Genomic DNA, 21,383 nt, shown 5'->3' with positions numbered 1-21,383 from the left:
TTATCCCAAGCGTTAGGTAGGAGAAGTGGAACCAGCAAACCACACCATTAACATGCCCCTTCATCTACCATTCTGACATTTAATAGGAGAGTTTACAGAATACAAATCAAATACTTGTATAGGAGGGATAGGCCTAAAATTTTAGCAGAAAGTTTACAAATTAAAATAAAAGTGTCTAACAATTGTAGGCTAACAATTGACAACTGTGCTACCAATTAATATTATTTAATATTAATATTACACACATTATGAAAACTGTATAAAAATTGAAAATGTAGGATCTTGCTGGTTGTAAATCACAGGTGTGAACGTGGTCATCTTGGTCCCTGGGTCATTTTTCTGATATTGCTGTCAAGAAATCAGGTCAACAATACAAGAGTTACAAAACATCTTCATTTGTATTCATAAAGTGATCACACCTTATAAATATGTCTCAGATTGCTATGATCTTGTTTTGTATTTTGGTTTGTTACATCCTAACCTGTGGTCTGCAGTAGCTTCCAGCTGGTCTGCAGCCTCTGTCTCTGTCTCTCTACTGCCTCAACATCTTCAGGTGGGGGGGGTCCTAGGGGGCCCAAGGAGGGCACAGGGTCCCCTTGAAGAGAGGCTGCGGTGCCCCTTAGAGCCTTCTCCTCCCCCACCTAGAGTACCACAGAATATACAGTTATAGAATACAAGAAAATATATTTTTCATCTGGACTGCACTGTATTAGAATAAATACACAGATTGTAATGTTTTAATAATTTAGGATGAACTCCCAGTGAAGTCCTGTATTGATTGTATTCTCACTCTCACCTGTAAGAGTACCAGTGTGTGCCCCTGTGCCAGCCCCTGGAGCAGGCTGGTGAGCTGGGCCCAGGCTGCCTCCCCTACCCCACAGCCAGGCGATCGGGCAAGCAGGACCAGACCAGGGTCATACTCGTAGGCCAGGGGCAGGAGCAGGCCCAGCACTGCATGCATGAACCCGGCTAGGCCACTACGGTCCTCTGGTGGAGACTACAAGCGCACGCACGCACACACACACACACACACACACACACACACACACACACACACACACACACACACACACACACACTTTGGATTTCCCAGGACCAAAACAAGTGCCCACAGTTCAGGAAACAATGAAATATTTGTGTGGATGAGTACTGAATCAGCTTACCTTTTTCAGACACACAGAGACTTTATACTGGGATTTCTGCTCTCCTGACTGCCCCCTGCTTATCTGCACGAACAGCATTTTCCTACAAGACAGGAGATGCCAATAAGGATTCTATAATACTTTACATCCAATGCAAAACATCTGATATTACTAGACAAGTTAACGCTATAGGACCCAAATACTCACCCCTCTTCTGTGCTGTAGGTTGTGACGTCCTCCTCCCCCACAAACACCACTAGGACCCTGCAGAGAATAAATGCATCCAGATGTCTGTGTGTTTACATGAGCTATACCCCACATATTGTCTGTACTGTGGGTCTAGTATTGGAAAAGGTCAAAGGTTATCATTTCAAGTACCGGTTGGTAAGTGACTCAGCAGCATGCTTAACAGCACATGAAATTGCCATGGGAACATGAGGAACCAGCGCCAAACCATTCAGAATCTGAAACATGTTAACTGGTTAGTCAGAACAATATTCAATTTCCATTTTAGCACTATATTAGTATTCATGGAAATGATCTGAGCGGAAAACAACAAAGGATGTTCTCACCTCATTTTTCTTCATTTTTTCAAAAAGAGTAATGACACTGTAAAGGGTCTTGAGAGATGCTTCAGCCACAGATTTTTCAAAAAGGTCATTCCTTTTTCAATTAAACAACAGTACAATGTAAAGAAAAAGGTTAATCATAGAAAATCAAGTATTGTTGTAGTAAGTATTGTATTGAGCTGGAATCGTAACAATTCTCATTTGAGACAAATTCCAGTGTTTCAATTGATTACAAAATGTACCTAATTTAACTAATTTGTCCACGGACATATTGAATTGGTGTACATCTTGTTCATGGTCCTTGTTTATGGTAGACTATTTGGTCCTTGTAGAATTACATATGACAATGAATATTTTATAATAAAAATGTAATCAGACCAATATTTAATGCAGACCTCAGTGTCTGCAGTATGTCTGCTGCAGGAGCCAGGGAGGGTTCCAGCAGATCACATCCCTCCAGAGGCTTCACCTCAGCTGGCAGTACTGCAGCTGTACGGGATGGAGGGACCAGCCTCAATGGAGACTCTTGCCAGACAACCATCTCCTCCTCCTCCTCCTTCTCTCCATCTTCTGCCTTCCCGTTTCCTTCTCCCTCTGTCTGTTTACAGCGTTTGGTACTGGGCTCAGAGATGGGTGGAGCCTCTGGGGGAGACAGTGTTACTGGGTTTGTAAAGGGCAAAAGAAATGATGTACGTTAAGATTGAGTGAGTGGTGTGTCTGATGGGTATAGGAGTGCGTTGCCTTCCTGTACCTGCATGTTTGAGGCAGTCCCAGTATGGCTTATGTGCTGCCCTGACACACTGAATAGACTCCAGAGCACTGAAGAGAGTCGAAGACGTAAATTGAGCTAAACATCAGTACTATCAACACTACAGGACACGTCATTAAGGGTACCATACTTTTTGATTGACACAATATATATGATTGATAACTGAGCAGACCTCTCACAGGGGCCATTCAGCTCTGACGGTTGGGGGGCGGGATCTCCGAGCAAGGTTTGGACCGTCTGGCATACTGATTGGGCGAGAGAGGTCAGGTTGTACCCTCCCTAGAAACCAAATGATTTGTAGTGAAGTATACAACAGTAACAGTCTTCTTGGTATATTTTATTATCACCATTGGCCGCTGAGTTATTTTTTTCAGCGGCATCACACTTACCTCAAGCACTGCACACAGTCTACCCCCAGCCAGGGACATGAGGAGGTGGGTGAGGTGGGCAAATATGTCTGGGGTGGCACACATGTGTCCCTGGAACATAGAATGTACACAAAGGGTTAGAAAAAAAAGGTTCTTCTGTGGTGTACTGTTGCAACAGGCCTTATATGGAGGTTAGACTGACTGACCTCTGGATCACCTATGGCCGAGTCGAACCCTGCACACACCAATACCAAATCTGGACAGAACTGAAACAAGCAGCATGAAATGTGTTATTCTCAGATCCCTAAAGTAAATACAGAGATTGTTCTCTATCGCATGAACTCACCTCGTATGCCACAGGTAGGAGGACATGAAAGAAGACTGACAGATAGTCACTGTTTTCCATACCAACCTGAAACCGAAACAAAGGTGAAAATAGCAAGGTTATCATATACGATTTTGATGAAGAATACATGAAAGTAGTTGTGGGGCCTTGCCTTGTTCCAGGGAACATTGATGTTGAAGCCAGCTCCTTTCTCCTTGCCTACACTGTCATAGTCTGACTCTTGAAGTTTGGGCCAGAAGTCTTGGTGCTCATAGCGGTGCCAGGAGAAGTAGAGGACACTGGGAAATGGAGTATGCAAATATCAGAAGTGATAGTAAGCCAGAATAGTAATGATCTTAGCCTGAATATAATATATGTATTATTATTATTACAATGTCCAATGTGATCAGTGCTGGTTTTTGCTATAGGCGACATAGGCAGCCGCCTAGAGCGGCATGAAGAGGGGGGCGGCGATTTCCCAAGTGCATCCAATTAAATTAACCCTCCCGCTGTCCTTGAGTTTCAAACGCACTACCAGCAGGGGGCGCCAACCGCGGCATGTCATATGTATGTGTTGTGGTTGGCGCCCTCTGCTGGCATTAAAAAGTGGGGCTAGGGTTAAAGGGGGGGGGGGGGGGGGGGCGCCAGGGGTAAATCTTGCCTAGTAGGGCACCAAATGTGCTAGGACCGGCACTGAACGTGATGAATCTCACCTTGGGTCATCCTCAAAACTGTACTGCACCCCTTGTCCATGATGTACATCCCAGTCCACAATTAGCACCCTAAGAGTGAGAAAATGATTGCCCAAAACATTCAGGAATGTCAGTGTAGATGAACAAAATCATGTACGGTAAGGCCATCTTTATTGTACCCTGGGGGGGGGGGGGGATTTGTTGCACAGCCAGCAGTATTTAGCAAAACATACACAACAAAGAAAACATAATGTTACGACTATGAAATCACAGTCGTAAGTAGGTTAAGCTCTACCCACCTTCTCCTTACCTTTTAACATTGTGGTGCTTTTTAGCATAGTGGGCTGCTATAGCTACATTGTTGAACACACAGAAGCCGTTAGCAGCACTACGTTGACTGTGATGTCCTGGAGGTCTGGAGAGAGAAAAATAATAAGGGTAAAAACCAACTACCGGATACGTGAGCCCCTAGACTCAAAGAACAGCATTCTGGGAGATGTAGTAGAACAACACAATTGAGATTTACGGTAGCTGATTCTATACTCTCTCTATGATGAGGACTCACCTGACCAACGCCATGCCGTTCCTCACCTTCCCTGTCAGCACACTGTCCACCAGCTGGAGTGTGGCACCTATAGCCAGCTTGGCACAGTGGTAGATGTTCTGAAGAAAACAACAAAAGACACATCATTCATTCAAAGTCAGTCAGTGAACCATGTCTGCTCAACCAATGCCAGGCTTTCTAATGTATTTAGCACCCTTCCTTTGAAAGAGACAAGACACACATTTACACTACACCATTTGCATACTGCCATTCTACCATAACAATTAAAATATTGTACACTGTATTTATAGTGTGTCTTCCAGAAAGTGTTCATCTCACTGGGTGGAAGTAGACATCTCCATACTGCTGGGTAAAGGTCATCAGCTCTTCCAGGGTCATGTGAGGGGTCTTCTTGACAGCCTCCAGATACTCTTCACTGTGGGACAGATGAGCAGGAGATTAAAGATGCTGTAAAGCAGAACTTAAAATGAGTTGTAAGTTCATCACACCACAGAAGAATGTGTTGTTAACTACCCACCCAAATTAGAATGGAAAAAAACACAGATAAGTATGTTAAATTAGGCTTTGAAATTGTGAGAAAAATCAGCAGTCTTCTCTGCTTGATACTGGGGGGGCGTGTCACCTGAAGGAGCTGAAGCTCTGACCCCTCGAATTTATTGAATTTAGCAACAACAGCAACAACTCGCTAAATCAATTGCAGATATCAGATCAGACCTACCTGCAGTCTCTGAGTGTTTTATGTGTTAATTACTTTGTCTTTGCATCATACCAGCTGAGTAACAGAATGCAGGTTATATAAACCGTCTGTGACGTAGATAGGTTGGGTTTTGCCCCGCCTACACAAAACCTGAGCTGAAAACAGGTGAGAAACTGTTCAACAGTCTAACTCCACATATCTAGGTTTGCAAAATTCCGGGAATATTCAAAGTTGGAAAATTTCCACGGGAATTTACGGGAATATACGGGAATTTACGGGAATATACGGGAATTAACAGGAATTAACAGGAATAAACTGGAAATTTGGGGGTAATTTAACTGTATTTATCTTGTCATAAGCAGACATGCATGCAAACATTTATAATACAACTTTTGTGTGGACATACATACATCCTACTCTCACTGCTGTAAAAGGTTAGTCTACTGTATACAAATAAACTTGGTATTAAAATGGGAGTCAGGTGGATGAGCGGTGAGGGAGTCGGGCTAGTAATCTGAAGGTTGCCAGTTCGATTCCCGGCCGAGTCAAATGACGTTGTGTCCTTGGGCAAGGCACTTCACCCTACTTGCCTCTAGCGTCTGCTAAATGACTAAATGTAAAATGAACATGGCTTCAGTTTACCAAGTAATCAATATGCTAGGTAATGACAAACATTGTTGGGAAAGTTCACTTTCTACATGAACTAGTTCAGTTCATTTTTAACAATTTTTTTTATGAACTAGTTCAGTTCATAGTTAAAAATGTTTAACTAAGTTCACAGCTCCAAAAATGTCTCAGTATGTTGCGAGCTATAATTGAAATCTCTGTCTGCAATACCGCTCTTGGCCTCTACGCAATTCGGCGCTCTCACACTTGCCAGGCATAGGGCTGAAACATTCAGACTCAACACTGATGACAATGACGTTCAAAAACAACAGAACATTTACGTTTAAGTTTGTTTCTGGCAGACGATGTTCCCAACCAGCTGCATTCAGGGTCCAGCTGAGCTAGGCGTGCATAGTCTTGTTCTGAACTACATTGAAGTTCCCTGCTATATGGTTTTGCAAAAAAACTTTGGCACGTTTTTGCACATGATTTCAGCAACCCATTTCACATTTATATAATGTACTGAGAAGCAAATCATGGTATTTGCTTCACAGCATCTTTCGAAGGAGGGATGTGTGTATGTCACTGTGTCAGACTAACCTGTGTGCCAGTAGAATCTCTGCATCAGTGGCCTGGCGCACAGGCACATTGACACAACGCTGGGCAAGGCCATTCTCTTCCAGAGCTTTATAGCTCACAGTAAGGCGTTCAGGAACCTCTATCTTACATGCTGGGCTAAAGAAAGCAGACACACGTGAGAAACGTGAAAACATAAAATTCATACATTTGAATACACTATTTGAAATGCTGTAGAAACAAACTAAAGCAAACAAAGAATTGTCCGGTGGCGATATGAAGTCGATATTTGAATTAGATCAAGACTTACTCAACCCACAGAAGTTTATATTTGGTCATCTCCTCATCATATATCAGGGCAGTTCCCGACTTCATATTGGAATAATGTAGTAGGCACTGCAACAGAGAATAGCATCGTCAATGCAATGTGTATGGTTGCTGCATGGACTAGCAAGTAACAGGGTAGCAAACTGGCAGGATTTTTAATTTGCTTGTAGTCACATACCGAGAATTTAAATCTGCTTACAAAGAAATAACAACAAAATGTATAGCAACCTTATCAAAACATGTGGGAATAGGGCGTCGACATCTTTGTTTTGTCATGTGACTTAAACGCATTCACATAAAATTTACTTCAAGACCAAAATAACAAAAATACATATATAGTAAATAAATGCGTTTTTATACGTTAATTACAGTAATAATCTAGTCGTATATGTTTCTCAGAGGTTTTAAAATAGGTAAATAAATAAAAATGTATTTTCATTGTCATTTCCTACTTCCTCTATTTATGACCATTTCCGGCACAACGGCAAAAAGAGTAACTTCAAAACAGTGGAGGTAAGATAATGAAAATATTTGGTTGAAACACTAGTGGATTTCTAACAGACACTAAGTGAGTAGTGTAGCCTACATCTGAATTAGCTAGGCTACTCATCCACAACCCATTCGCATTCCGCTAAGTAAACTAGTCTACTGTTAGTGTGCTAACTTAAGATATCATACTTGCCAGTAATCGATTAGCTCATTTTGTCATGCTTTCAAAATGTAACTAGTACAGCTACAGTGGCTGTTTGCATGCCATGACTAAGATAGTGATAAACCAGCATAATAAACTAGTGTCACTAGATAATATAAATGTTCCGTGATTTAAACGTCCCGCTTTACCTGCCGCCCAATTGGCAATTGCAACGTACAGTCTGTAACGAGTACCATTACAAAAACGACTTGACAATATGCAGGAGATGGGAAAACTCGAGCAGCGTGTCGTGGCAACGAACTGAGCAGTGGATTGAGTTGAGTGACTAACCCACCAGTTAGTCACTCAACAAACTAGTTCCCGCTGTAACATTAATGTGGGGGTATTTCTATGACATCTGATGAATTAATATTTAAGCATTCACTGGGGAACTTGAAACTTAAGCTACCATCGTTAATTTACAGTAAAATCACTTTTGATTTGCAGAATCTACTGCCTCAAAATAAACACACATTTTGTCATACTACATTAACTATATAGGCTAGTTTTACAAATGAACAGTTTCCTAGGTAGGCTACATTATAATAAGCATATAGTTATTTACTCAATCCATGCAGATTCGTTACAGGTCAACACAGATGGAGTCCCCTCCTGCAAGGAATCATGTTTCAAACAGGTTAGAATATCTAATGTATCTGGATTTTCATTACTTAACATTATTTCTAAAATGCAAGTTTTGTAATTCCTAAATCTGTGCCTAAATTACGTTTCCTCTATTTCAATTCTGTCTCTCAACCTTTCTGTTGAGGTTATGCAAAAATAATTTTGTTTCATTACCTCTGACCTGATTTATGTGATTAGGATCTATTTGGATTTCTACAATTAACTGTAATCCCAGAATACTAGTGTTATTGTGTCTAATCCAGCCCTGCTCCTATTGTAATCTGACTCTAAGGAATGATTCCTTAATTGGGTTTATCTAGATATTTCAGCCTAGTGTCCACATTCCCTAGCTTCTAACCCCTAAAACCCTGGGGTCCTCACGTTACCATGTCTGAGTTTGATCAGTGGTCTCCTGTGCGCTCCCTCTCCAGAGCCACTGGTCGTACTCCGGGACAGGAACCCGACTCTCCCCTGCCTCCTATCAATGAGCGCCTGGCCTACCTGCGGCCCTCCAGGGAGCTGCTGGAGTTCTACAGGCAGAAGATTGCCCAGTTTGATGGGGAACACGAGGATCTGCTACAGATGCTGGAGAAGTACAGAGCTACCACAGACGACCAGGTAAGAGAGATGTCTTTTTGTGAGAGTCTGTTTGTGTGTGTGTGTCTGTTTTCACATGTACTAGTTTGCCTGTTAATCTCCCTGTCTCTCGCTGCCCTCCCAGCACAAGCTGCAGTGGGAGGTGCGTCAGCGCGAGGGTGAGATTGCTGAACTGCAGAAGGCGCTGAGCGACATGCAGGTGTACCTCTTCCAAGAGAGAGAACAGGCCCTGCGCCTCTACGCAGAGAACGACAGGCTAAAAATCAGGTAGGACAGCCTCAGAGAAACATGAGTATGCAGAATAGGGAGTGGTCTGTCAAAAGATACGATGCCAACAAATACAAGATGAGACCATAGACAGTAGTTCCACACTGTTTCATACTGTCAATCACTTTTTATTTGTTCCCTTATTTATTAGTCTATTTGTTCACGTTTTAAATTTCTGAACAGTAAAACAAAAAGGATTACGGATATTAATAGAAACCTTATTCTTTTCATCTTAAACATCTCTGTGTTGTAGAGAGTTGGAGGACAGGAAGAAGATCCAGCACCTGCTTGCTCTGGTGGGACCCGACCCTGGGGAGATCACCTACTTCCACCGCGACCCCCCACACAAGGTCAGTTCCAGCCAACTGTTGATGACAAATAATGAGAGAAGAAATGTTCCTTATTTGCTTATTTTAAAGTTAACTTATAGGTGTATTGATGTTTGGATGTGTAATGATCATTTTGTTATAAAGATTCATTTACAAAGATACCATACCATTGGTTTGTTTTATATCTATTGGGTTATTTTCCAGGTCATTGTTGCACAAAAAAAGCTTGAGACAAAGGTCCAGGATCCTCATAGGACAGCAAAATCAAGAGTTGGATCCATTAAAGGTGTGTACCAAAATCAATATGGCAATATACTCCCCAACTTCTCCTGCAACTCTATGTTCTCATCAGATACAAATACTTTAAGATTATACCTTTACTGTAAGATCAACCTAAGCCCAAAACAGTGAAGTCCCCCAAATTCCCAATTTGTAAGTAGGATTACAGCTCTTAGAACTAATTAGATTACAAAAAGTGGAATAATCTGATTTGGGAGTGCAATATTTTCCTGTCTTTGCTACCTGATCCTGTGTGTATCTGAGCAGAGGGCAAGCGGAGAGCCAGATCAGAGGAGGGGATGAATGGAGATTCCGAGCAGTACAGAAAGGACAACCAGACCTTATTACTACAGGTACTGAGTGACACATAAGAACCCAAACCAGTAAGGCTACCAGTCTCAGGTTGACCCACTCTCTTGTAATGTCTCTGCCTGTCCAGGTGGAGGCGCTGCAGGCTCAGATGGAGGAGCAGACCCGTCTGTCAAAGGAGCAGGTGGAGTCTCTGCTGGAGGACCGCAGGATCCACGTAGAAGAAGGACAGGTCCAGCACCAGAGAGACCAGGACCGCATCACTGCTCTCACTGACAAGTAGGTCTATTAAACCTCACACACAGTACTGCTATTAATGCTTCATCACCCCTTATCCTAACCGTCCTGCATTGTGTCACCATGTAAACCGACTTGCAATATATCAGACAAGTCCCGATTTGTGCCTCAGTACATCGACAGTTTGTCTCTACTGGCCCTCTTTCCAGACTCCAGCGTACTCAGAACCTGCTGTACGAGAGCACCAGGGACTTTCTGAAGTTGAAGTTTGACTCACGGGCCAATGAGAAGAGCTGGATGGTGGAGAAGGACCATCTGCTGCGGGAGCTGGACCAGAACCAGGACAGACTGAGGGAGGCCAGGGTTGGCAGAGACCACCCGGGTCCCAGCACCGCAACCTTGCTCCTGGCCCAGCCCCTACCAGACACGGACCAGGTCTACAGAGAGGAGCTCAAGGTGGGACCCGGACTTCAAAAATATGTTATGTAATGTATTCATGTAGCAGATCACCTGGTATCTGGTTATTTAATCATGCATTGGCTGAAATCATTTCCTTCATTAAAGATGACATTAAATGTTTGATTACTCCTGAGTCTGTTCTATTTTTCGTTAAGTTACAAGGGGTCTTGCACCCCATTATCTGTTCTTCAGTCGATGCAGGAGGAGCTGAAGCAGGCCCACCGTCTAGCTGAGATGTACCGGGAGCAGTGCGTCACCCTGGAGACAGACCTGGCCCAGATTAGAGAGGAAGGGGATGTGGGCAGAGAGATCTTTAAGGTAATGTGTGTGCATGTGCGAGGGCATGCGTGAGGGCGTGTGCGTGATCCTTGTGATACCTGAGTGGTTTTGTATATCACATGTGCAGGGTCGCTCAGACAAAATGGCAAAGCGTCTGCAGATGATGACACAGCGCTACGAGGCGCTGGAGAAGAGGCGGGTCATGGAGGTGGAGGGCTTCAAGACTGACATCAAACACCTGCGGCAGAAACTCAAAGATGTGGAGAAGCAGCTCTTCAAGGTGAGAGATGAGGGGATTTCAGTAGCAAGCAGACATGAATCAAATACAGCTTAAAACTTTTTGTGTCAGATATTTATAGATAGGTTTGTTGTTCTTGTACAAATCTATCTGTTTCACATTGGTGCTCAACTGGATGTTGTCTGTAATTTACCTCACCTGTCTATTTTAGGTGACATTGAACGTGGGCCCTAACCAGGACCTGGCAATTCTGCACGAGGTGCGCCAGACCAATGCCCGCACCAAGAAGGTTCAGGGGGAGCTGAAGACCCTAAAAGCCAAGATCTATGGCCTGGAGAATGACCTGAGATACAGCTGAGGTCCAGCCCGGGTTGGACCACTGAAGTGGGATATCATCAACATGATAGATGTTATGAAAGGAACTCGCTTCTAATGCTCAAGTTTGAAGTTGTATTTATTATTTTTCAGGGTGTTATAGAATTGGTCAGTGCCTTTTATTGTTGATGTTTCAGATTATCTGAAATACAACATGGACAATGTAGGTCTGTGTAAAACGTTGATCCCATGATTTTTCACTACTGATTCGTTTATTGTCTTTATATGAAATGTAATGTGATAATTCTGTAAAGTTTTTAAGTAAAGCTGTGTTTTTATGAAAGATGTAGCCTACTGTTGGTCATGTTGTCATGTGTACCCTACGGAATGCCTGTAGCCTACTAGCCAGGGCCTCAGCCTTATTACTCAGCAGCGTACTCGACGATCCACAGGTCCCACCCTGTCAACTTAGGTCTTTAAAAGAGCTAGAGATTGCTCTATTATGCTCATGAATAATGTTTAGAAGCAATTGCCTCATTTCTCCACCCTTTTGGAGTCATGTAATATTGTCAGAGCTAATGTTGATACGGATTCAAGATACGGGCAACGCCTTCAGTATTTATTTTCGACTGAAATAAGCAAAACACTTACATTCATAAGATAACATTTCGGACGGTGGCGCCTACTATTGACTGGGGCTGTTAGTGAAACAGATTAGTTAGCTACCAACCTAGCTAGTCTAACCACACACCAAGGCAGCATGATTAGATGACGTTAGCCAAAATACGAACGAACTGGGTTAAAAATGCGATGCTATCTCCAAGCACTTACGCTGTGTATGGTGTTCGCTTTCTTTTCAGTGCTTTATGTATTTAACCAACTAGCGTCTTCTTTAGAGTCGCAGAGCGGATGGGCAGACATGGAAAAACAAAAGGGCTCCAGAAAGAGTTATGACACGGGGTACGTTCTCAGGAAAGAGCCAGGAGTGGCAGGCCTAAATGACAGGCTACGTGACAGGTATGACGGAATGGCAACATTTTCCAACAATTAAAACTAACTAGCTGCTCTGCACTTGCCTATTGATGTGTATGGACAACATTTGCTAACGAGCTTGCAAATAACATGCGTTGTAGTTAGCTTACTAGCATTATCCAAGGTAACGAATACATACAGTGAGGTTCTTTGATCATGTATTGATTTACTTCTGAAATTACAAAAGGGCAAACAGCTCTTAGCCCAGTACGGCTTTACGGAAAACTAACCTGTTATGTTACGCACATAAGTTGTGTCTAACACCGACACTGTTTTATTTCATAAATGACTACGGGAGCTAACAAAATCCCTTACTATATGCCCCAAATAAAAGTATTGGAAGAATCCAAAAGGTATTTTCTTTTTGTTCTGTCAGGTGTAATTCATTGTCTGTGTCTTACTGGAATCCCTATTGGAGACTGCCTCCTGATGTTTGTGACGTGAACTGCTTTATGGATTCACCTTCTAGGTATGCTTGGTTGGGGCAATTCCTGAGAGGGCCACATTGGTTTCTTTATGTATGCTAAGTTGTTTCAACTACTTGTAGTGGAACTTAACACAACTCAAGACTAAATGTTTCCTCCAGTTTGCCCTAATTGTTTGTCTGCCTCTGTAAGTAGGTATTCCATGTGACATTTTACAAATGCTTTGGGCTTGAAGTCCAGACAGAACATACCGGAATATCTTTCTCCATTTAGGGTGCCTCTTTCTTCCCACTACAGGGACACATTGGGCCACAGATGTTGGTTGACACACATCTCTTCTATGTCCCCCTTCTGTCTCAGGGAGAAACCAAGCGCTGGCGTGAAGACCAGCACAGAGAGAATGCACCTGGGTGTGGTGGCCTGTGGCCCCAGACTGGAAGAGACACTCACCATGCTGAAGTCTGCTGTCCTGTTCAGCACAAAGCCACTGCACTTCCACATCTTTGCCGAGGACCACCTACACAACAGCTTCAAAGATTCTGTAAGTCTTCGTAGCAGAGTGAGTGATCAATTACAAATGTGGGGATAAGACTAGATGTTTCCTCATGAAAGCCTGATTAGCTGTGATGTCTGCTTTTACATAGGCTACGTTGTGTTGTTTTTCCTCCTAGTTAAACACTTGGCCCAGTGTCGTCCAGAACAAGTTCAATTATACTACATATCCCATCACCTTCCCTCGTGAGAATGCCAACGAGTGGAAAAAGCTGTTCAAACCATGTGCGTCTCAGAGGCTTTTCCTACCGGTTAGTTATCCAACTGCATCCTTCGCCATAAACGATCATCCTCGGGGTTTGACAAAAGTGGGGGCGTATGCTTGTGACAAGAGTTCAGTTCAGTCAGGTGACGTCCATCACTGTCTAATTGAGGTCATCTTGTGTTGTTGGGAATGGGAACAAAGGTGGGGATTGGCAGTCGGCCCATTTGTTATTGTACAAGGATATATGGCATATTTCACATAGGAAATGTGGTTTTGACTTTTAAAACGAATGCCAGGTCTAACTGAATAGCTTTTTAAATTCTCTTTTTGTTGTTGTCAATCAGCTGATTCTGAAGGACGTGGACTCTCTGCTGTACGTAGACACAGACATCCTGTTCCTGCAGCCAGTGGAGGAGATCTGGTCCTTCCTCAGCCTCTTCAACTCCAGCCATGTAGCGGCCATGGCTCCGGAGCACGAGGAGCCGCGCATCGCCTGGTACAACCGCTTCGCCAGACACCCCTACTACGGGAGGACGGGGGTCAACTCTGGGGTCATGCTCATGAACATGACTCGCATCAGAGGCAGACTCTTCAAGGTATTGTCACGCTGCAGTTGACATTGTGTTGTTGTGTGTTTCAGGTAAAAGTAGTCCTGTTTTCCTTGAATTGAATCTACCTGCCGTTATGGCTCTGTTGTACCACCAGTGTTGACCAGAGGAGGTCACTGTTGTCATTTGTTTGGATTGCTCGCACGCTACAAGGAAGTGAATGTCCTGCTTCACGTTCTCAGGGTTCACACCAGTGTGGATTTGGTTGTTTGCCCTTTCTGCTTTGTCTTATTTGTCTATCATTATTGAATTTGAAATACTTTGGTATGACTGTTGTTGTTTTCTTGACAGAATGACATGACACGTGTTCCTCTGAGCTGGAATGAGCTTCTGATGCCTCTCCTCCAGAAATACAAACTCAACATCACATGGGGGGACCAGGACCTCCTCAACATCATCTTCCACCACAACCCAGGTTTGAGACAGTTTCATGGCGGATTGTTACTTCTCACTTGGAAGTGTTACCTTGACCTCAATCTAATTTAGCAGTTGCTTTTTATACAAAGCGTTGTACGCGGGGGATTCAAACCTGCAAGCTCTTGATCTGCTGATCTGCAGTCAAATACTCTGCCACTGATCTAATACCTATCCATAATTAAATGCTATAGATCTAGAATGCTAAAACCACAGGGGACAGTTCTGGTTAGCTTCTTACATCATCACTCTGGTCATAATCCTTGTTAGAAGATCCACTCTCCCATAGACTCTTCGGGTAGGTCATTTATTACAAGAAATGTCTGCAATGCAACTTTTCCCCATTCTGTCCTGCAGAAAGCCTGCATGTGTTCCCCTGCCAGTGGAACTACCGGCCAGACCACTGTATCTACGGCAGCAACTGTCGCCAAGCCGAGCAAGACGGAGTCTTCATTCTACATGGCAATAGAGGCGTTTACCATGATGACAAGCAGCCAGCGTTTCGGGCTGTCTATGAGGCCATCCAAAAGGTACCACTGTCCTTGTACCGTGGTTGATTTGAAGTACTTGTAACGTTTTAGGTAGAAAGGTGTTTGAAGTCAAGCTGGAAGTGTATTTTCCCATCTTTACCCAGAGAAATACTAGAGTAATGTTGTGGCTGGGAAACATCCACCAACTATATTGTGGTTAAATCTCCTCAGCCCTTGCTGTTTCTCCAATCACTATTGTTGTGATGAAACGACCTCTTCGACCAGCGTTCGCTCAATTATATCATCAGGGCACTGCCGACCATTGCTTTTCTATTAGGGTGACTTCCCTCCGTCCAGCCCCGAATGCAAAATCAATAGCCCCTTTAACTTTTCTGTCATTCTGACCAGGCTCCGCCAAAGCCAACTAATCTCCAAAGCCCTTTCCTCCACTGTGCCGATCGGTCCTCCTAATGCTGAAATCTTTAGAGCTGTGATGGATGGGGGTGGCTGACTCCCGTCCGTCCGTCAGAGAACAGGAAGCCTGTGGCCTTCTGTCTCCCTGCACTCCTGGGCCGGCCGGCCCGCCTTCGATCCCCTGCTGTTGGGATCTCAGGATGCAGGGAGGCGAGGCAGAAGCATTGATGGAGGGGGGTGCTTCATTAGCTGATCTCTATCCATTACCACCACATGCCCCCAGACCAGCCACCATCACTGTGGGCAATATTCTCAGCCATTAAGTAAACGAGCTTGCTCCATTAGGGGGCACTTGGCCCCACACTGCCATCCCTCTCTGACAGCACGCACAGTACAGTACACACACACACACACAACAAATGAACTCACTTGGCCACCCTTATGTCTGCTACATTGAGCTGGATTGATGGGGAGGATGGTCAAACAGGCCTTGTTTACTGAGTAAAGAAATATGATTCGTGGCAAGTCGTTAACCCTAGCCCTGGACTCAGCCTTTACGGATGAGAATGATAAGATATACAACATATAAACTTATACTAGGTATCTTCAAACCAACACAAGCCTATAGCAAACTCCACACAAAAGCACACAGATGCTGATAAACCCGTTAGGTCTATCTAAAAGCCGCAACCAGACATGGGGAGGTTTAAGAGAGACAATATAGATGGCATGAATTATCCATGTGAAAATAGACTGGTTTAAAACATTGTTCTGAAGTGAGTGGCTGAATCAAACCTCGTCCTGGCGTTTAATTCTACCACACTTTGTGGGATTTGAAGCACCGCCCCTGCAGTGCTGGGTTAACAGGCCCTCTCTCAGCCTCCCCCGCCTCTCCCTGATCGTCCTACGAGTCCCAGAGTGGAAGGTTCTAGAAAAACCTCTCAGATGCAGCACACAAAGAAGTGCCCAGTAATCCTCCCCAGACAAGTCCTTGCCCGGTCTGCAGGGTAGCTGGCAGTAAAGGGCCCAACCATTACAGAGCTAGGCCCTCAGAAGAGTAGTAAATATTTTTAGTGCTGATGTCATGTTACAGACACAATGATGTGATGTGGACAACGCACCACCACTATCCACATAAAATCAATAGGAAAGACTGTTAATGGTGCTTTATGGCCTGCTGTTGTGCATGAACCATAATAAAGCAAGTGTGCTTTGAGTGACCTAATGCTAGGCCGAACAAGAGTCAAATGAGACCTCGTAAAAAAGTAATTTCCTCTTATTTACTGTGACGGCTGTAAAAGTGAGGCGCACCCACAGAATGTGAAGAAGCATGATTTTTTATTCATGAAGGGGACTGAGGTGCTTGGGGCTCTGTGGTGTGCAAGAGACAAGACAAATATTGACTGGCATTTGAGTTGGGCTTCATCCCTGGCATTTACATTACAAAGGCAAACAGCCATCAAGTAATATCTAGAGTGCTTTGTCTGGTGTTTCAATAACACCGTCATGCTTTACCTAACCCAATATCTTATTGTTGTGGTAATTATGATACATTTCAATATTCATCAACCGACCATTGACTGACCTGAAATTAAATGAGGTATGATGATATTGTTTTCAACTGACAATGACAAATGTGTTTTGTTTGCCCCGCAGTACACATTTGGTGAGAACATGGCCGACTCTCTCCTGCTCCCCCTAGAGGTGAAGCTACAGACCACCACTCACACCTATTGCGGAAGAGCCAGCCACCTGTTCACAAGGAGACTCAAGCAGACTATTGGGAGCGTTCAACAGGACACCACACAAGGATGATAAACTGTGTGACTTGCTATTACCATACTTAAGTCCCGGGCCAAGAGAAACGGCAGTCCAACTGAACTAAGCATTTTAAACACGAGGAACATGAAGTGGGACACAACACTTCCCTTGATAAAGACTTCAAGTCCACTGGACGATCTGCTGTTTACAAAGAGGACTTGGTGAATAAGTTGCTTGAGAAAGAAGTTAAAAGAGGAGCACACTCTGATTACTTCCATGTGAAAACTCACGATCACCCAAATGCATCTGAACAGCCTAACGTGTGATCGCCAATGCTGCGATACGTGAAACACACTGGAATGACTTTGCCTTTAGAGAGGGGATGTGTCTCGCTCAGCGATACAAAAGACATGCCAGTCAGGGCGCCATCACAAAGCCCTCAGCCCTGACGACTGACAATCAGTCCGTTTGTCTCCTCAGGTCTTAAATAAAGAAAGATATATGTTATATATCAAGAGCCTTCCATGATGATATACATAGATGTTAAAGTTAGGGCTAAGATTTATTGTATATCCTAAAAATACATTTTATATTTTTTGTCACTGTGGTCTGTCTCTACATGTTGACTATTCTGTTTTAAGGTACGTTATAACTAGTCAGTGCTAGTACTTTTTATTGGTAATGGAATGATTGTAATAATATCCATAATATCTCCAAGAGCATAACCTGGAAATGTCAGTATTGATGATGGCACAACACTATTATCAGATGATTCACTTAAGTTTACATGGGATTGTTTACTTTGTAACGACAGCCCCAGTAGCGAGGTGTATTATAGATGTATTTTTATTTGTAAATGTCAATGTGAAAATGGTGACAATATCTGGAATATGTTTCATGAGTCTACTGATCAAATTTTCAAAATGTTGTGTTGTAATTTCATTTTGTTGGTTGGTATTTGTTCCCCATCTAGATTATGCCAAATAACCCCCATATTTGCACTATTATTGATGACACAAGTTATATTCAGATATGACGGAAGCGTTTCAAATATGATATTGGAAGAGTAAAATATTTGATTGCAATATAAATCACATCTAGCTCAAGAAATAACATTGAATTCATTTTTGTGTTTATATATAAAGAGACACAATTCATCAATTCAGAACAGTGAGTTACACTTAATGACCAGTCTAAATAAGGTACAGTGCAGAAGTCTACAATCAGTTATGATAAAGGCTTTACGTGTGTGCGGTGTTATGTTTTTTTCTCTTAATGCACATGCCTGACTCAGCGCTGCCTCACACTGACCATAATGAATAATTACTGACCTACTTGTTGCTCAATCCCACATGTTGCAGGAAAAAGCATGACCATGAGAGCATCAGCAAGCTGAAAAGGAGATATCAATGTGTGGAAACTTCAGAAATCGTTTTTTGGATGGCTGAAAAGAAGCATGTGTGTCAGAGGCAGAGCCTCCCAATCTGTCCACAGGCAGATTGGGAGACGTGCATGAAATGACCGATTTACCCAAATCGCACAAGTTCTTGACGCCTTTACGTCTTACTAATGAAGACGGAGGCTTTCTGCTGCAAAATGTGATGGTGGAATGTTCAGTTAGCAAATGCCCAAACTTCGAAAGAACAGGCTTTATGGAAATCGTATGTCTAATGAATTATGATCCACGCTCAGCCGGAGGGCAGAGTAGGGGAAACTTCCGCTTGGTTATGCTAAAGCCAGAGGCCATCTACTTTCACTCTGTGGTAGGGAGAAATCCTGACTACCAGCAAGTTTCTAAATTAGCTATGGCTCCTGTTGTTGCTGGAGGAGCTCCACTCTCTTTAACCTGAATGTGATTAAAGCACCTTGGAGGGATAACACAAGTATATAATGCAGCCCACTAAAACAGTCAGCACAAAGAATGCCAGAGGTCAATATCCACATCCTACAAAGTGTTTATATATTTACAAAGGGAGGCTAAAATCAGATCATTTAAATGCCTTCAAGAAATGAGCTTTAGTGAGATGGTTCCTCCCATGTTTAAAGTACTGAAGTTATTTTGGAGTGAGTGGCCGCTGCGTGTTTTCCTGCCAGGCTTCGCTTCCCAGGGAAACACGATTGAGGTCTCGTTCCCTGGCCGTCTGACTGGAACTGCCAATGGATTATTCATGTTATTGTTGACTTGCATCCTGGTGCTCAATAGCACTCTAAAGCCCAGACATAAATTCAGTCAATAGGAGATAAATTGCCCAACACACAGAGTAAAAAGGGTGTCTAAGAAATGCATAGGTGCATGTCATGTTTCAATATGTTCAGTTCTATTGAGTACACTGAAATAAAGCAATTGTCTGTAAGGGGAAAATCAACTTACCCTACTCATCCCAACTGATCAACTTATCTTACTGACTCATCCCAACTGACGTCTTGGAGAAGAGAGTTATCATTTATGGATGTATTTAGGAACAAACAGCTCATCATGTTCAGTATGAAACACCCCTGAAAAGCCTACAGTGACTGGTTGGTACTGATCTCTGTGATACCCACTGTGCCTCGGAAGGTAACATATCCATTCTCTTACAGGGTTGTTCACCATGCAACCATGGTCACCAATAATCTCCCTAACTGACACAATTTCCTCTCTCCATTTTAAGTCTCGTTAGCTGAGAGATGCAGCTGACTGTGTGCCATGAATCTTGTCAGTTAACTAAACTGGGATAAGTGACAAACGGGAGAGGAGACGAGGAAATGTGGGAAGTTTGTCACAGACAGGCAGACCTGGGAAAAGAAATGTGTTTTCACCCAAGCACATCTGTCTCTATGCTTTCCTTCCTAGTGCAGGCAAAGTGGGATTTCGTTTGAAGAATGAGAACATTTTGATCAATAATACATTTGCTGACGCTGCTGAGACAGGTATAATTGTGCTGATATGTCAAAGCTTAAAACAATTAATGAAATTTATTGTTGAGCATTAGCTGTGCATGGGTCTTTCTGTATCATGTTGAGCTATGAATTTGCTGCTGTAAGCATGGAAGATGATGAGAAATATGCATATGCAAATGAAATGAGATCAGCCCAGTCAGTGACTAAGGTAAGAAGGTGCAGGGGCTGAGGATAAATTCAAGATTAGCAGATTTTTGAATATTTCAAGGAAAAATGGGACCTGAGGCCTAAGATGGTTTCCCTGGAGGTACCATTCAACCCACAAGCAGTAGGCTAAATATTCAATTCCACCATTTGGATTCAGTCTTTTCTACAATTTTTAATTTATTCCTCAAAGAACAGAGGTTGGTTAGATTAACGACACAATGTCTAACAGCCATTCTGTGTAGGCTACTGGATCAATGTTTAAACAAGTAATCCATAGGTTACTTGAGGACAGCTGCTTTTGCCCTAGCATCAGTTCTCCATACACTGCAACTGATACTCAAATATCAACCCCAAGGGTCACCTTCTCAACCATCATTCCATATATTACCAGCTGCATGGATTAGAAAAACAAAAAATAAGAATGTTACTACTCATGAGCTCTCACATTGGTCTGTTTTATGACCCAATTGTATCAAATGTCAGCCTGATTCATCATACAAAATTCACAAGTAATGCTCTCGGTATTACCTCTCATAAAAGAGGTTATCAATCACTTCAATTGACCTTTTTTCACTGATGAAGCATCTCTTCAATGAGCCATCCCTGCTGCCTGGGGGCTAAACACTATTGGCTAGAATCAATGGTATGCCATGTGCTATTAGTGAACAATGCACTGTGATTCAATACTTGCTTCTTTCTTGATTGCACTGCAGTACATCTGAAAAACAACATCAGTATATAGTTAGTGTGATTCATCATTATTGCATGTACTGTCACAAACAACTGGATTAATGTAGAACCCAATGGGGTCCATTGAAGAGCACATTGGCTAACTATAGGCCAACACTGTCTTTTCTTAGAATGCATGTTTGTGTGCTTGCATTTCGACATGTGACTGTCAGGGACTGTGTGTGTGTGTGTTTATGTGCATTGAGCTGGGGGGGATGTCGTCGAAGGCTTGGCACTAGCCGTGGCCCACATGGCTGTTTAGTTTGGTTCAAAGTGGGGAGTCAAGGCATGACAGCTGGTGGGTTTGGCTTATGGCTACTGTATTTGGACCTATAGCTGGCCAGTCAGGCACCCGTCTTAACACATGACTTCCTACAGAATTCAGGGCTCTCAAGTCTCACACATTCGCCATGAGACTCGTGCATT

The 21,383-nt window shown here is 43.1% G+C and overlaps 3 protein-coding genes across 5 annotated transcripts; 2 read left to right on the top strand and 1 right to left on the bottom strand.

Moving 5' to 3' along the window:
- Nucleotides 1-72: 72 nt before the first annotated feature.
- On the bottom strand, nt 73-6,894 carry hdac10 (histone deacetylase 10). 2 transcript variants are annotated; one of them, XM_067234894.1, is made up of 21 exons: nt 6,815-6,894; nt 6,620-6,705; nt 6,334-6,468; nt 4,749-4,845; nt 4,431-4,528; nt 4,176-4,280; nt 3,887-3,955; nt 3,346-3,472; nt 3,195-3,260; nt 3,055-3,114; nt 2,870-2,959; nt 2,653-2,759; nt 2,463-2,530; nt 2,107-2,353; nt 1,715-1,805; nt 1,521-1,606; nt 1,350-1,406; nt 1,164-1,245; nt 797-997; nt 482-641; nt 73-348 (listed from the first exon to the last, which is right to left on the bottom strand). In XM_067234894.1, the coding sequence occupies exons 2-21, from the start codon at nt 6,682-6,684 to the stop codon at nt 332-334; spliced, it is 2,028 nt and encodes a 675-aa protein (XP_067090995.1). In that variant the 5' UTR covers nt 6,685-6,705; nt 6,815-6,894; the 3' UTR covers nt 73-331. The 2 variants fall into 2 exon arrangements, with proteins under 2 accessions (XP_067090995.1, XP_067090996.1); XM_067234895.1 differs by having other exon boundaries at nt 6,865-6,888.
- Nucleotides 6,895-7,121: 227 nt separating this feature from the next.
- Nucleotides 7,122-11,581, top strand: ccdc77 (coiled-coil domain containing 77). Its single transcript, XM_067235197.1, has 12 exons — nt 7,122-7,149; nt 7,917-7,964; nt 8,383-8,569; nt 8,673-8,815; nt 9,069-9,165; nt 9,349-9,430; nt 9,691-9,776; nt 9,863-10,011; nt 10,179-10,425; nt 10,621-10,746; nt 10,835-10,987; nt 11,157-11,581. The coding sequence occupies exons 2-12, from the start codon at nt 7,927-7,929 to the stop codon at nt 11,301-11,303; spliced, it is 1,455 nt and encodes a 484-aa protein (XP_067091298.1). The 5' UTR covers nt 7,122-7,149; nt 7,917-7,926; the 3' UTR covers nt 11,304-11,581.
- Nucleotides 11,582-11,825: 244 nt separating this feature from the next.
- On the top strand, nt 11,826-18,239 carry LOC136941910 (glucoside xylosyltransferase 1-like). 2 transcript variants are annotated; one of them, XM_067234563.1, is made up of 8 exons: nt 11,826-12,277; nt 12,669-12,761; nt 13,078-13,258; nt 13,389-13,520; nt 13,819-14,070; nt 14,374-14,497; nt 14,854-15,026; nt 17,037-18,239. In XM_067234563.1, the coding sequence occupies exons 1-8, from the start codon at nt 12,066-12,068 to the stop codon at nt 17,193-17,195; spliced, it is 1,326 nt and encodes a 441-aa protein (XP_067090664.1). In that variant the 5' UTR covers nt 11,826-12,065; the 3' UTR covers nt 17,196-18,239. The 2 variants fall into 2 exon arrangements, with proteins under 2 accessions (XP_067090664.1, XP_067090665.1); XM_067234564.1 differs by lacking the exon at nt 12,669-12,761 and having other exon boundaries at nt 11,827-12,277.
- The last annotated feature ends 3,144 nt before the right edge of the window (nt 18,240-21,383 follow it).

This window comes from Osmerus mordax, chromosome 4, assembly GCF_038355195.1.
Source record: "Osmerus mordax isolate fOsmMor3 chromosome 4, fOsmMor3.pri, whole genome shotgun sequence".
Classification (NCBI taxonomy): domain Eukaryota; kingdom Metazoa; phylum Chordata; class Actinopteri; order Osmeriformes; family Osmeridae; genus Osmerus; species Osmerus mordax.
The sequence above is the reverse complement of the archived record's forward strand: the minus strand, read 5'-3'. Positions and strand labels throughout refer to the sequence as shown.